We start from the raw sequence: 13,095 nt of genomic DNA, 5'->3' as shown, positions 1-13,095 counted from the left end.
CATCACAGTATGGTGAGGGGCGTAACATTTTCGTCTCACGCTTGAGGTATTCAGCCAATCATAACGCACTGGATAGCTGGCCAATCACAGCACACCTCGCTTTTCAGACCGATGAGCTTTGTAAAAATCGACGCGTTTCAGAAAGGCGGGGCATAGAGGAGAAACAATAATGTACAGTATGTGGAAAATAATGTGTTTTTTGAACTTTAAACCGCATAAACACATTTCATTACACCAAATACACAAAATAATGTTCTTTTTAGCAACATCATATGACCCCTTTAAGACATTTTTACTTTCATTTGTAGGGAATAAGTTTATTAGCAACTGCACACCAACATTTTAAGGTCCTGATATACTTTTTAAAAATATATGAATTGCTAAAAATGACTATTGGGTCATTCTGTGTCAAATCAAACAAATTTCAGACACTTCCCTGTCTCCAATTTTACATTTTCTGAATTTTTTTTTTCTAAAGAAAGATAAAAATGTATAGATGTAAAGACAAAATATTAAATGTCATTAATGTATATCAAAGATTGCTAACGTCAACAGATTTTACTAATAGACCTAACCATCTCTGTGTGAAAATAGCATGATGCTGCCATCTTTCTGAAGTTATTTTTACTCTGTAATTTGGTTCTGAATCGCAGGTGAAAATTGCCATTTTGACCCGCCTCTACAAAACAGTGGCTTACTCAGTAAATATACATCCATGACATTTAATTTGTTGTTTTTCTTCTTTATTGATGCATTTCTTTCACCAGAAAACATTTGAGCCGGGGCCTCTGGTTAAGTTGGCACGGAATGACCCTATTGAATTACACATCCTACATTGTATTAAAGTTTCCAGAATAACAAGTCTGTCATGAAACCGCTCATATAATATTTATTTAGTCTTCAGGTAAATGACCAGTTTTCACACTGACACTTTGGGTCTGTTCACACCTGGTCACTGATCGGATATCTATCTGATTTGTTAAAACGTTTCCATTTATACCTGGCCACATAAATGTGTCTTCGCAAAGCGGATATAAATTCGATCTTCAATTCCCGCGCTATATGCAAATTTAACAGAGTTCACGTTAACGAAAGCAACAGATAACGGCTGCATTTTATTCACGATCAGCTAATTTCAAGATCAAGATGCGGAACAGGAGAGAGCCATTTCCATTAGCACTGGAAAGATAGGTTAGTCTCACTACTTTTAATGAAGATGATTGTGTGTTGAGCATCTGCATCTTCCTTTCAGTTTCATTTGTGGCTGTTTGCGCGTCGGCTTGCTGAAGAGATACTCAGCTACTCATCCGCGGTGATGCTTGTTGCATTAGCACTGCCGTATCTGAGTATAACATGCCATATAGCCTATAACACACACTCACATGTTTATTATTATAAAACGGAGAGTTCCGGTCCTTGATTCTGATTGGCTGAGCCACATTCAAAGCTGTTGTAAATTACTCTACAAACACACACCTTTTGTTTACGTCTGTGTGTTGCTCAGCAGCTACTTTGTTGAAACCACAACCAACTCTGAAGAACTACATTGTTTGGCGGAAGAATAATGTTTTTATTAATATCATTATATTTATTTCCTTTGTTTTATTTTGTGAAACCGTGCTACATTGAATAACCGTTTAATAAAAGCAATAAGCACCGTGAAGCCGTGGTTTACTGTGAATTTATAACAGCTAAGGGGGTTTTAGGCACTCCGCTTCACGCCTAACAATGCCCCTTAGCTGTTATAAATTCACTGTAAACCACGGCTTCTTGGGGCTTATTCCTATATTTGAATAATTTGGGAGGAGTAAAATTTGCATATGTGGTTTAAACAACCAGATGCATTTACACTTGTCCAGTTTCATCTGGAATGTGGCGCAGACCACCTTCTGAAGGGGTTTGAGTGATCGGATTTAAATGCAAGTCTTGAAAACGTTTCGGAGGGCATTTACACCTGGTCTTTTCACGATCGGATAGCTATCTGCTCAGAGAAAACGCATGAAGTGACCAGGTGTAAACAGGCCCTTTGATGCAATAGAAGTAGAAGGACAGAAAATAGAATTTGACTGCTTAAACATGATATATTTTATGTTTTTAGAAAGAGCACGATTGTCCGATTGCTCTTTCGTTTCTACGAGCCACAGCGGAGCAACATCTTCATCGCAGGCCAGAACATTCGTGATGTTAGTTTGGAGAGCTTGAGGAAAGCTGTGGGCGTCGTGCCGCAGGTGAGGCTTTGCTTCTAATTCTGAGAATCATCAGATGTAATTATCACCTCGTTAGAGAACATTATTTTCTTACTTTTTTAAAATAAATATCTTCTTATAAATGATCTGTGAGGTACCATGGGAACCATAATCAGACTTAATTTAAGGCTATGAATATCACTTTTATGCCATGCTGGATGAGAATCAAATGTAAATATAATTTCAGGACGCCGTGCTTTTCCACAATACCATATTTTACAATCTGTTGTATGGTAACATCAACGCCACAGCAGAGGACGTCTACCGTGTGGCCAAACTAGCTGGAATCCATGACGCCATTCTCCGAATGCCTCATGGATACGACACGCAGGTCGGAGAGCGAGGCCTGAAGCTCTCAGGTACAGACCTCAGCCCTCAGTGTTTCTGAGAGGAAGACAGAGGAACTGAAGGGTTTCTTCTTGAGTGATCTAGAGCGGGTTTTTCTTGTGACAGGTGGAGAAAAGCAGTGTGTGGCCATCGCACGGGCCATCCTTAAGAACCCTCCCGTTTTGCTGTATGACGAGGCCACGTCTTCACTAGACTCGATCACTGAAGAGGTGAGAGCCTTAGATCCATGAGTCAATGAAATAGTAGATTCCTCAATAATAGGTATGAAATGGGCATGAAAACATGATTGCACAGTGCTGTCTGTCTGTAGTAGGGCTGCCAAAAATTTTTTTGAATTTCGAATATTCATCGAATTTAAAATACAAATTCTGCATTCGAATTTTAGGTGTGCGTTAAGGATGCAGCTTTATCAGTGGCGCACGAGATGCGATGACGATGTAAGTGTCGTTGCATTATATTTTTTTTTGAATTTCGAATATTCATCGAATTTAAAATACAAATTCTGCATTCGAATTTTAGCTGTGCGTTAAGGAGGCAGCTTTATCAGTGGCGCACGAGATGCGATGACGATGTAAGTGTCGTTGCATTATAATGCTTTTGTTAGCCTATCTAGTTGAAGCCACTAGATGCGGCGCTGCTGCGTTGTTCATTCAAAATATTGTGGGATAAGAGAACATCAATGCGGAGAAGATCTTGTTTACATCAAAACTGAAACCAAGCCATTCACACAGAACGCATATTTCGTAAATTTTCTAGAGGGACATCTATCACCGCTGCACTCACGTCTCGCACAAAAGAGCCACATGCTTAGAAAGCCATGTAAAATGAACGCAAGTTCAACTTTGAAAAAAACCTATCGAGACTTAATGGCGTGTTTTTCCCCATCCCACTGCATCTCATGTTTTTAAATGAAAAATATACTCTGTGTGATTAGCTTTACGCCCTTTGTATTAAACTATGCATACATACATGCTGCTGTTTTGTTTATAGTTGTTTAAGCAACTTAATTATAATTGGTTTATAAACATTATATTAAACATTATGCACTTTTTTCACAGATAGTCATGTTATCTTATGCTTTGAAGAAACGTGCATTAGTAATATTTTGCTCGATGCGCCCTCTTGTGGCCTCAGGAGAGAATACAAAAGATTTTCTTCGCCCTAACGGAAATTATGCATTTTAAATTTGAATATAATTCGAATTTTGATAATATTTAAGTACAAAATTCGAATTTAGTTTTTCAGCCATTTTGACAGCCCTAGTCTGTAGCCGGCTATACACATGAAAACACACTAGCTGGGAGTTTGCTGTCAAATTAAATATAAATATATATATATATTTTTCCTTTTTGTTTGTTTTAATTAACTGCCTTTTTTAAAGCTGCATCATTTTCACATTAACAATCTGTGTTGAAATGTGCCACTCAAATCATTAAGAACAGACTGAACGTTTGTTGTTGCTGTTGAAATGAAACTACTGGCATTCGTTTTTTCGTCTTGAAAGGATCTGCAGTTGCTACACAGCCAAAAACGAGCTTAGTCAATCTTGTTGATCTGTTCATGCAAAGTTGCATAAATTCAGTCATTTTTGCTGTTTTAGTTTCAGTAAATGAAAAAACAATTAATGTTTTTATAGCATATCAAACACTAAATGTGCTAAATGTGCCTCAAGACGTGACCCCTTTAGAAGCATAGCTCACCCAAAAATGCAAATTTGCTGTTAATTTACTCACCCTCAAGCCTCCAAGATGTAGGACTGTGTTCCTTCAGTAAAACAGTAAAGAAAGATTTTTAGCTGAAACCGTGCTCCTTGGTGATTCATAAAATTCTTGTCAGCGGCTGCATGTTTTTGAGAATAAAAAAAGCGTATCAAGGAACACAAAATTAATCCCTGTGGCTCCTGATGATATTTTATGGTCTTATGAAGTGAAACGATCAGTCTGAGCAAGAAACTAAACATTATTTTCAACATTTGTATCTGTAATCCAGAGCCTCAGGCAGACAGAGGAATGCGATTCTTTTCCACAAACTGATTCTTTTGGACAGTTTGGTTCACTGAACTGGTTTGTTTACGTAATCATGCAATGATATACTGTATGTGCAATTATGTTTTTAAAGTACTCAATAATGTGAAATGTGGATATTTTATATGTGTAAAGCATAAAGTGAATAGACCTGTCTTCATCAGCTCATCTTTTTACATAAACAATGAGAAAGCATAAAAACTAGGGAATAATGTTATATAATGTTCAGTTTTCTGCACAGACCGATCGTTTCACTTCATAATATATCATCAGGAGCCACGGGGATTAATTTAGTGTTCCTTGATATGCTTTGCATGTACTTGCATTTTATGAATCATCAAGGACCAAAGTTTCAGCTAAAAATTTTCTTTACTGTTAGACTGAAGAAAAAAAGTCAACTAGAACTTGGATGGCCTGAGAGTGAATAAATTTAACAGCAAATTTTTATTTTTGGGTGAACTATCTCTTCAATGCCAGCCACTCAGTAGGGTTGGGTTGGGTATCGAGAACAGGTTTCAATTTTAGAACCGGTTCCAAATTTCCAAGAACCGGGTATTCGAGCGTGCCTGCCATCCAATAATCGCAATGAGTTTTGTGCTTTGTTTTAATTAACTGCCTTTTTTTAAAGCTGCAACAATCTGTGTTGAAATGTGCCACTCAAATCATTAAGATCAGACTGAACGTTTGTTGTTGCTGTTGAAATGAAACTACTGGCATTCGTTTCCGTCTTGAAAGGATCTGTAGTTGCTACACACAGCCAAAAACGAGCTTAGTCAATCTTGTTGATCTGTTCATGTAGGTGTCATTGCAAAGTTGCATAAATTCAGTCATTTTTGCTGTTTTATTTTCAATAAATGAAAAAAACGATCAATGTTTTTATAGCACATCAAACACTTAAAAGATCAACTAAATGTGCCTCAAGACGTGACCCCTTTAGAAGCATAGCTTACCCAAAAATGTATCAAGGAACACAAAATTAATACCTGTGGCTCCTGATGATATTTTGTGGTCATATGAAGTGAAACGATCAGTCTGAGCAAGAAACTGAACATTATTTTCAACATTTGTATCTGTAATCCAGAGCCTCAGGCAAACAGAGGAATGCGATTCTTTTCCACAAACTGATTCTTTTGGACAGTTTGGTTCACTGAACTGGTTCAGTTCACTGGTTCGTTTACGTAATCATGCAATGATATACTGTATGTGCAATTATGTTTTTAAAGTACTCAATAATGTGAAATGTGGATATTTTATATGTGTAAAGCATAAAGTGAATAGACCTGTCTTCATCAGCTCATCTTTTTACATAAACAATGAGAAACCATAAAAACTAGGGAATAATGTTATGTAATGTTTAGTTTTCTGCACAGACCGATCTTTTCACTTCGTAATATATCATCAGGAGCCACGGGGATTAATTTAGTGTTCCTTGATATGCTTTGCATGTACTTGCATTTTATGAATCATCAAGGACCAAAGTTTCAGCTAAAAATGTTCTTTACTGTTAGACTGAAGAAAAAACGTCAACTAGAACTTGGATGGCCTGAGAATGAGTAAATTTAACAGCAGATTTTTATTTTTGGGTGAACTATCTCTTCAATGCCAGCCACTCAGTAGGGTTGGGTTGGGTATCGAGAACAGGTTTCAATTTTAGAACAGGTTCCAAATTTCCAAGAACCGGGTATTCGATAAGACGCGTGCATTTCGATTCTGCTTAACGATCCCTGGGTTCGCATTAGAGCTGGGCGATATAGCTATATATGTTTCATATCGTTCGGTATCGATAATTATTGACATTTTTTATGACCTTTTTTAAAACAAAGAGCAATAGAATTTTTTTTTTCAGTTTAACCACTGTATTTTTAAATTAACCCAATTTTTTTTGTTTTAACAAACACAATACAAATGAAACAAATATCTAATGTCTAATGTTTTATATGCAGATTAAATAGGTCTGAAGGAAACTTTTGTTTTGTGTTTAAATGTCTATTAAAAAAACCTGCATTACGTCTAAATTAACTCATATAAATCAAACATAGTTTCGTAAATTGCATAAACAATTATGAACAAAACAGCATCATGTATTCATGCATTGCTTAATACAAAGAGCTGAATCGCCCATCATGGAGATTGCATTTAAAAACATATGAGACGCAGTGAAAAGCAATAAACCTCCACAAATTTGCGACGTGTTTTCTAAAAGTTTAAACTGTTTTAACTTTGCATGGCTTTCTATATCTCTCGTGTGACGCGAGTGCAGCAGTCATATTTGTCCGTCTAAAAATGCGCTGAATATGGTTTTAACCTAATCAAGATCTTCTCCGCATTGAGCTTCTATATTTCTCTAATATTGTTGAATGAATAACGCAGCAGCGGCGCGTCTCGTGGGCTAGACTAACAAAACATTAAACTACCACGTCACTTACATCATCATCACCGCATCTCGTGCTCCACTGAAGACGCTCCCTGACCCACTCCTAACATTCAAATACAAATGTTTATTTTAAATTTGACTAATATAAATTTTTTTGTATTCACAATCTCCTCATCACAGGCAGGCACAGCACTCAGCATGTGTTCGTGTTTGTGTGTGCTGTCTGAGTCACTCATAGCACGTGCCTATATCGTGCGCTATATCGAAAACATTTTATACCGTTATCGAAGAAGGTGTACCGTCGATAAATATCGATACCGTTTTATCGCCCAGGCCTAGTTCGCATTGTAATGTGATTTTAAACTGTTTAAGTGCAGGAATGGAAAGGACTTGTGCCTTGTTTGCGTTCAGCGCACACGTCTGAAGCGCAGAGAACAGCGGTCTCGGTCCGGGTTCCCGGTTTGTGTCCGTTCTCCAACCGTTCCGTGCATTTCACTGCAGAGAAGGTTGTCCCGGGCCGGAACTGACTTCTGTCAGATTTATCGACCAGTCTGCAGAAAACTATGTCAGTATATCATCATAAACACAGCCGTCTTTAACACTTTAATATTTGAAATTTATGTAAGTCTAGTTGTTTTTGCGGTGGTATTTTTGTTAAAAGCGTAGGCAAAAGTTCCTCTTGTAAACTTGTGCCTTGTTTGCGTTCAGCGCACACGTCTGAAGCGCAGAGAACAGCGGTCTCGGTCCGGGTTCCCGGTTTGTGTCCGTTCTCCAACCGTTCCGTGCATTTCACTGCAGAGAAGGTTGTCCCGGGCCGGAACTGACTTCTGTCATATTTATCGACCAGTCTGCAGAAAACTATGTCAGTATATCATCATAAACACAGCCGTCTTTAACACTTTAATATTTGAAATTTATGTAAGTCTAGTTGTTGTTGCGGTGGTATTTTTGTTAAAAGCGTAGGCAAAAGTTCCTCTTGTAAGTGTTCTGTAGGCTGCTGATTTCTATCATGTTATTAAGCTGCAACAGAATGCCTTGCAAAAAGACTCAGAAATAAATGTTTGACTTTTTTAAATTTTTTATATTGGATTTTTTTATCTTATTGGAATCAAAACTAGGAATCGATACAATTCAAACAATACCCAACCCTACAGATTGGAGTATGTTTTTGCTCCTTTTGTGTGCTAAAAGACTAAACCTAGTTTGGTTTATCTGCCTAGTTTTTGAACTATTTAGCAGTGTAGATCTAACCACCTTCACCAACAGATATTTAAAGATTGAATTTCTGCTCAAAGCTGCTGGTTTTCCCCTGTTGCTTTGAGAACACTTTTCATTTGATATTTACACTAAGCCTTTATGCCTTATTATAGTCAAGGAAGTGTTTGCTCTGTTGGCTTTCGACAGTGTTTTAATGTATCTTATTGTCAGAAGGTCTTCATATAAATCCTGTCAATCATATCAGTGCTTGTTATTGCAGGGATATGTTGCGGGCGGCTTCTTAACGAAACATCTTGAAAGCTTTTTCAGCCTTGCAGATTCATTCAGAGGAGGAAGGATAAAAGAGAAGCAACGTTTTTCAAACGTTTGCCTCATTTTCTTCCCAGCATATTCTGACTTCTGTGAAGGAGATGGTGAGAGACAGAACATCTGTCTTTATTGCACACCGGCTGTCCACCATTGTGGATGCAGATGAGATTACTGTACTAAATCAGGTAAGCTCGTATGAAGCCTGTGAATGTGTGTGACAGGTGCTGTGACATCTAGAAATCATGTTTAGCAAGCCAATGCATCATTTTCATCTTCTCACCTAATACCACAACTGTAAAGACTCACTTCAGCATTTTGCAATGCATTCGATGCTGAAGCTATAGTGTTACTCCCAGGTCAAAGTTCAAGCAGTTTTGAACTTTGACCCCAGTGGCTGCTGACCTTTTGAGGGCCAGCCAATGACTACTGATGAGTTTATAATGATCCACTCGAATGGCGAGTTACATTCCAAGGAGACAGAGCTGGCGAAAAATTACATTTATTTATTGCAAAATGAAAAGAATACAGGAATTTGAATGACTTAATTTTACAGAGACTGCATAATTCTGGAGTTAGTGGGGTGATTTTGTTGAGCAGTGCTTTTGCATAGAAAAAAAATATGTATATTTTATTTATGCAAAATTTGGGGAAAAACTCAATATTTGGTGTTCATACTTGGGTTTGCTTTTTACAACCACCTCAAATCTCTTTCAGTGTAAAATATAATAATACTAATTTAATATGAGTATATTCAGGGGTAAACATCAAGCTTTTGATGGGATGCAGATTAATAAAATGTGCACTTCAGGTTTCAGTGTGACGCTCCTGCGCGATTGGACAATCACACTAAACCATATCATGCCGTCACTTTAATTTTTTTGTGCAACCCTGCAGTAAGTCCTTATTATTTACTTAACTGTGTGCATGCTAAAATTATGATAAATTAGTATAAATATCCACTTTTTTAATCATGTGGTTTGCTTGTATGTATGCAGTCCACAGTGAGGAGGCATGTTCCTCTGATATGTCAATACGTGGGCAGTGATGAAAGATAAATCCATATATTAGGGCTATAGAGTTTTACTTGTGTACTAGTTGTATGGTCGACATATGAGGTTGCAGCTGAGACAATGCGGGCGAGAAACAAAAGCTGGCATATCTCCATTGATTGAGAGATTCATGCAGCTTGTGTTGTCATGAACGTTGCAAAACAACATTCATGTGCCACTCACTTATTGTGTCTGTCAGCCTGTGGGCGACACTGACTTTGGGTGGTTTGCAAGAATCCGGGTTCACTTTATATGTTTGGTTGTTTCAGGTTATTATAGAAAGACAATGACATGCATTTACACTGGGATGCAGTTTGTGGACACGTAGTGTTTCTTCTGCTGTCACCACGCATACAGGCGGAACTGCAAGGCCTTTCTGTAACACTGTCGTTGACGTGGAGGTCAAAGCAGCATTGTGTTGAAGGCCTAATGTGAGTCATGTGAAAGAGACCTATAGGGGAAATCTTAGCATCCTTCCCTTATAGTGTTTGGCCCTGAGTCATAGTGTGGTCATTATTGGATTGTTACATGGAAAGCATGATCAGTTTAGTTTCAGATGTGTATGGTGTTCATAGATGGGGGGAAAAGCATTCATTTGAACGTCTCTTTGATTGCAATGATGAAGAAAGCCTTCTTGCTGCTGTCCTTGTATATTGTTCTGCTCTTGAGATCCAGTCTGTTGGTAAAAAGGAGCTTGTGAAACAATGCCTGTATCCTCCAAAGTTGCCCTTGGAATGGGTGTGGAGTTTGTCAGCGACATACTGCATTTTCTCTTATGTCTTTTTGGATCAAAATCAGTGCATTCATGGAAAAAGGACCACCACACAGAGTTTGTTGCTACAGGTTGTGTTCCAGTTGGCATAATGTCTGTACTGCACGGTAGTGACTGGTTATATATAATCAGATTCCTAAAACCAAGTACTTGTTATTATATTACTGTGTTTTCTGGAAGAAAAGCTGCACCTGAATTTGTCATGCCAGGTCAAAATTGCACTGTTGAGAAATAAAAGGCGCTGTGCATAAGTAACATATTACATTTAGAAATAATGTGCAAAACCGGTAAATCAAATTAAACATTTACAAAAATTATAAAGACAATAAACATGTATTTTAGTTCCCCTCACTCCACAAAACAATCCTTCAAATTTAGAACAAGAATGAAAAATATAAAGTAAACCAATTATAGTCATTCTATAAACAACATTTATTATAAACACCAAGCCTAAATAAATTTGAAGCAAAACTGAATTACCAGCATGTGGGAAATGTGCTGTATAAATGCGCTTGATGCACAGTAAATTAATAAATAGTTTATTGGTTCTCCCTGAATTTTTATTTTTTTTACATTTTCTAAAAATGTATTTTATTTTGTGGAATTGCTCACACCAGTCACTACAAAAATTATTTCACTTTTAAGGTGACTGTGCACTATAAACTACATTTCCTACATATATATTTAATTTAATTTCAATCCTGGAAGAGTTTGCCCATGCAATCTCATTGCTGTTTTCATTAATAGTGGTTAATGCAGGGATTTCCAAATATTTTTGTCAGCTGAACCCCTTTGACTTAAAATATTTACTTGAAGTCCCTCTAAATATTTAAAGGGACAGTTCACCCAAAAATGAAAATTTGATGTTTATCTGCTTACCCCCAGGCATCCAAGATGTAGGTGATTTTGTTTCTTCAGTAGAACACATATGATGGTTTTTAACTCCGACCGTTGCAGTCTATCAGTCGTATAATGCATGGCAATGGTAACAAAATCTATGAGAGTAAAAAAAACATGCACAGACAAATCCAAATTAAACCCTGCGGCTCGTGACGACACATTGATGTCCTAAGACACGAAACCATCGGTTTGTGAGAGAAACCGAACAGTATTTATATCATATTTGACCTCTAGTACACCACTATGTCCAGCTGTCTTTGAGCGCGAGCACGGCATCCGGTGCGAGAGGTGTGTACGCGCTCTGGCGTAGTTTACGCAAGCGCCGGAAGTGATCTCTCGCGCGTATACGTCACTCATTGTTTACACAGTGCACAGTCATTGTAGGTACGACGGCTAATCAAAATGGTACTTACTTGCACTTATCCGGATTGTTCAAACTGACTTAAAACTAAAAGATTACGTTCTCTCGTGCGAACTCATTCGGGAGTGGTGACTGCACAAATACAGTTGGATATAGTGGGGTATTAGAGGTAAAAAATGATATAAATACTGTTGGGTTTCTGGCACAAACCGATGGTTTCGTGTCTTAAGACATCAATGTGTCGTCACGAGCCGCAGGGTTTAATTTGGATTTGTCAGTGCATATTTTTTTTACTCTCATAGATTTTGTTACCATTGCCATGCATTATACGACTGATAGACTGCAACGGCTGGAGTTAAAAATCATAATTTGTGTTCTACTGAAGAAACAAAGTCCACCTACATCTTGGATGCCCTGGGGGTAAGCAGATAAACATCACATTTTCATTTTTGGGTGAACTATCCCTTTAAACCTAAAATGTATATAATTTTTAACACGTTTGCATGCTCATGAATGATTCCCTGATGTTAGTTAACATAAACTAGAAATACCACAATGCATCACAATAATTACAATTTATGATAATGCATCAAAACTAATGTTATTGGACACACTTTTATTTGTTATGTAAATATCAACACATTTAAACGTCAGCATGCTTCATGACCTCTAAGGGTAATTATGCAAGTTAAAGAAGATAAACAAATTAAACCTGATAAATTCAAAGAAATCCTGTAGATGTTTGTCAGGTTTCTAACAGCGGTATCAGCATTGAGAATTTCAGAAAAAGTGCCTGTATTATAATAAAAAAATTAAATAAAAAATCACATTTTGAATGTGATTGGCTGGAAACATTGAATTGAATGAACCGATTAGAACGCAAGTAGAGTTTCATGGCTAAACTATTCATTTAAAGATTATATTGTGGTTTTTGTTTTGTTTTTGTTCTTTTGGACAAAAATGCACAGAAGACGACAATTAATTTGATTATCAAAACCTTAATAAAGAAATAGTAACCCATGAAAAACAAGTACATTGATTCAAAAATATTTCAAATGAAAAAAATTTTTTTTAAATTGAAAACATGAATCTATGCAATCATTAAAAAGTAACAGTAATCTGATTATGTGTATTTGAAACACAATCTAATTACAAGTACTAGGTTTTGGTAATTTGATTATTTATTCCAGATTACGTAACATCTGTTACAACCCAGCACTAAATGTGTGTAACACTCATTACTAAAACTTTTTATATACTGCTAATAAACAATATGATGAAAGTACAAAAAAAAAAAATATATATATATAGCTGCTTGTATTTACAGCTTTTACACTAGCAGACAAGATTCACTAGCCAACTTGTTAAAAACATATGCAATGCATATTTAAAATCACGGTCCCAACATTTGCATTAAACCATCTTTATGCCACTGTTGTTGCAGAAAGGCTGTCCCCCCCCCCCCCCCTGTTACTTCCTTTTTTCCCACCGCTT

The 13,095-nt window shown here is 37.0% G+C and overlaps 1 protein-coding gene across 1 annotated transcript in view; it reads left to right on the top strand.

Annotated features, from left to right (window-relative positions):
- Window positions 1-13,095, top strand: part of LOC107574865 (ATP-binding cassette sub-family B member 7, mitochondrial-like) — a 64,816-nt gene that overhangs the window by 48,602 nt on the left and 3,119 nt on the right. The window contains exons 11-14 of the mRNA XM_016261298.1: window positions 2,099-2,228; window positions 2,434-2,605; window positions 2,700-2,803; window positions 8,597-8,704. Of these exons, the coding sequence (XP_016116784.1) occupies window positions 2,099-2,228; window positions 2,434-2,605; window positions 2,700-2,803; window positions 8,597-8,704 (514 nt within the window). The remainder of the gene's footprint in view (window positions 1-2,098; window positions 2,229-2,433; window positions 2,606-2,699; window positions 2,804-8,596; window positions 8,705-13,095) is intronic.

The sequence above is a fragment of the Sinocyclocheilus grahami genome, unplaced genomic scaffold (assembly GCF_001515645.1).
Source record: "Sinocyclocheilus grahami isolate Dianchi unplaced genomic scaffold, SAMN03320097.WGS_v1.1 scaffold2366.1, whole genome shotgun sequence".
NCBI lineage: Eukaryota > Metazoa > Chordata > Actinopteri > Cypriniformes > Cyprinidae > Sinocyclocheilus > Sinocyclocheilus grahami.
Note: the sequence above shows the minus strand (reverse complement) of the source record. Positions and strands in the feature narration are given on the sequence as shown.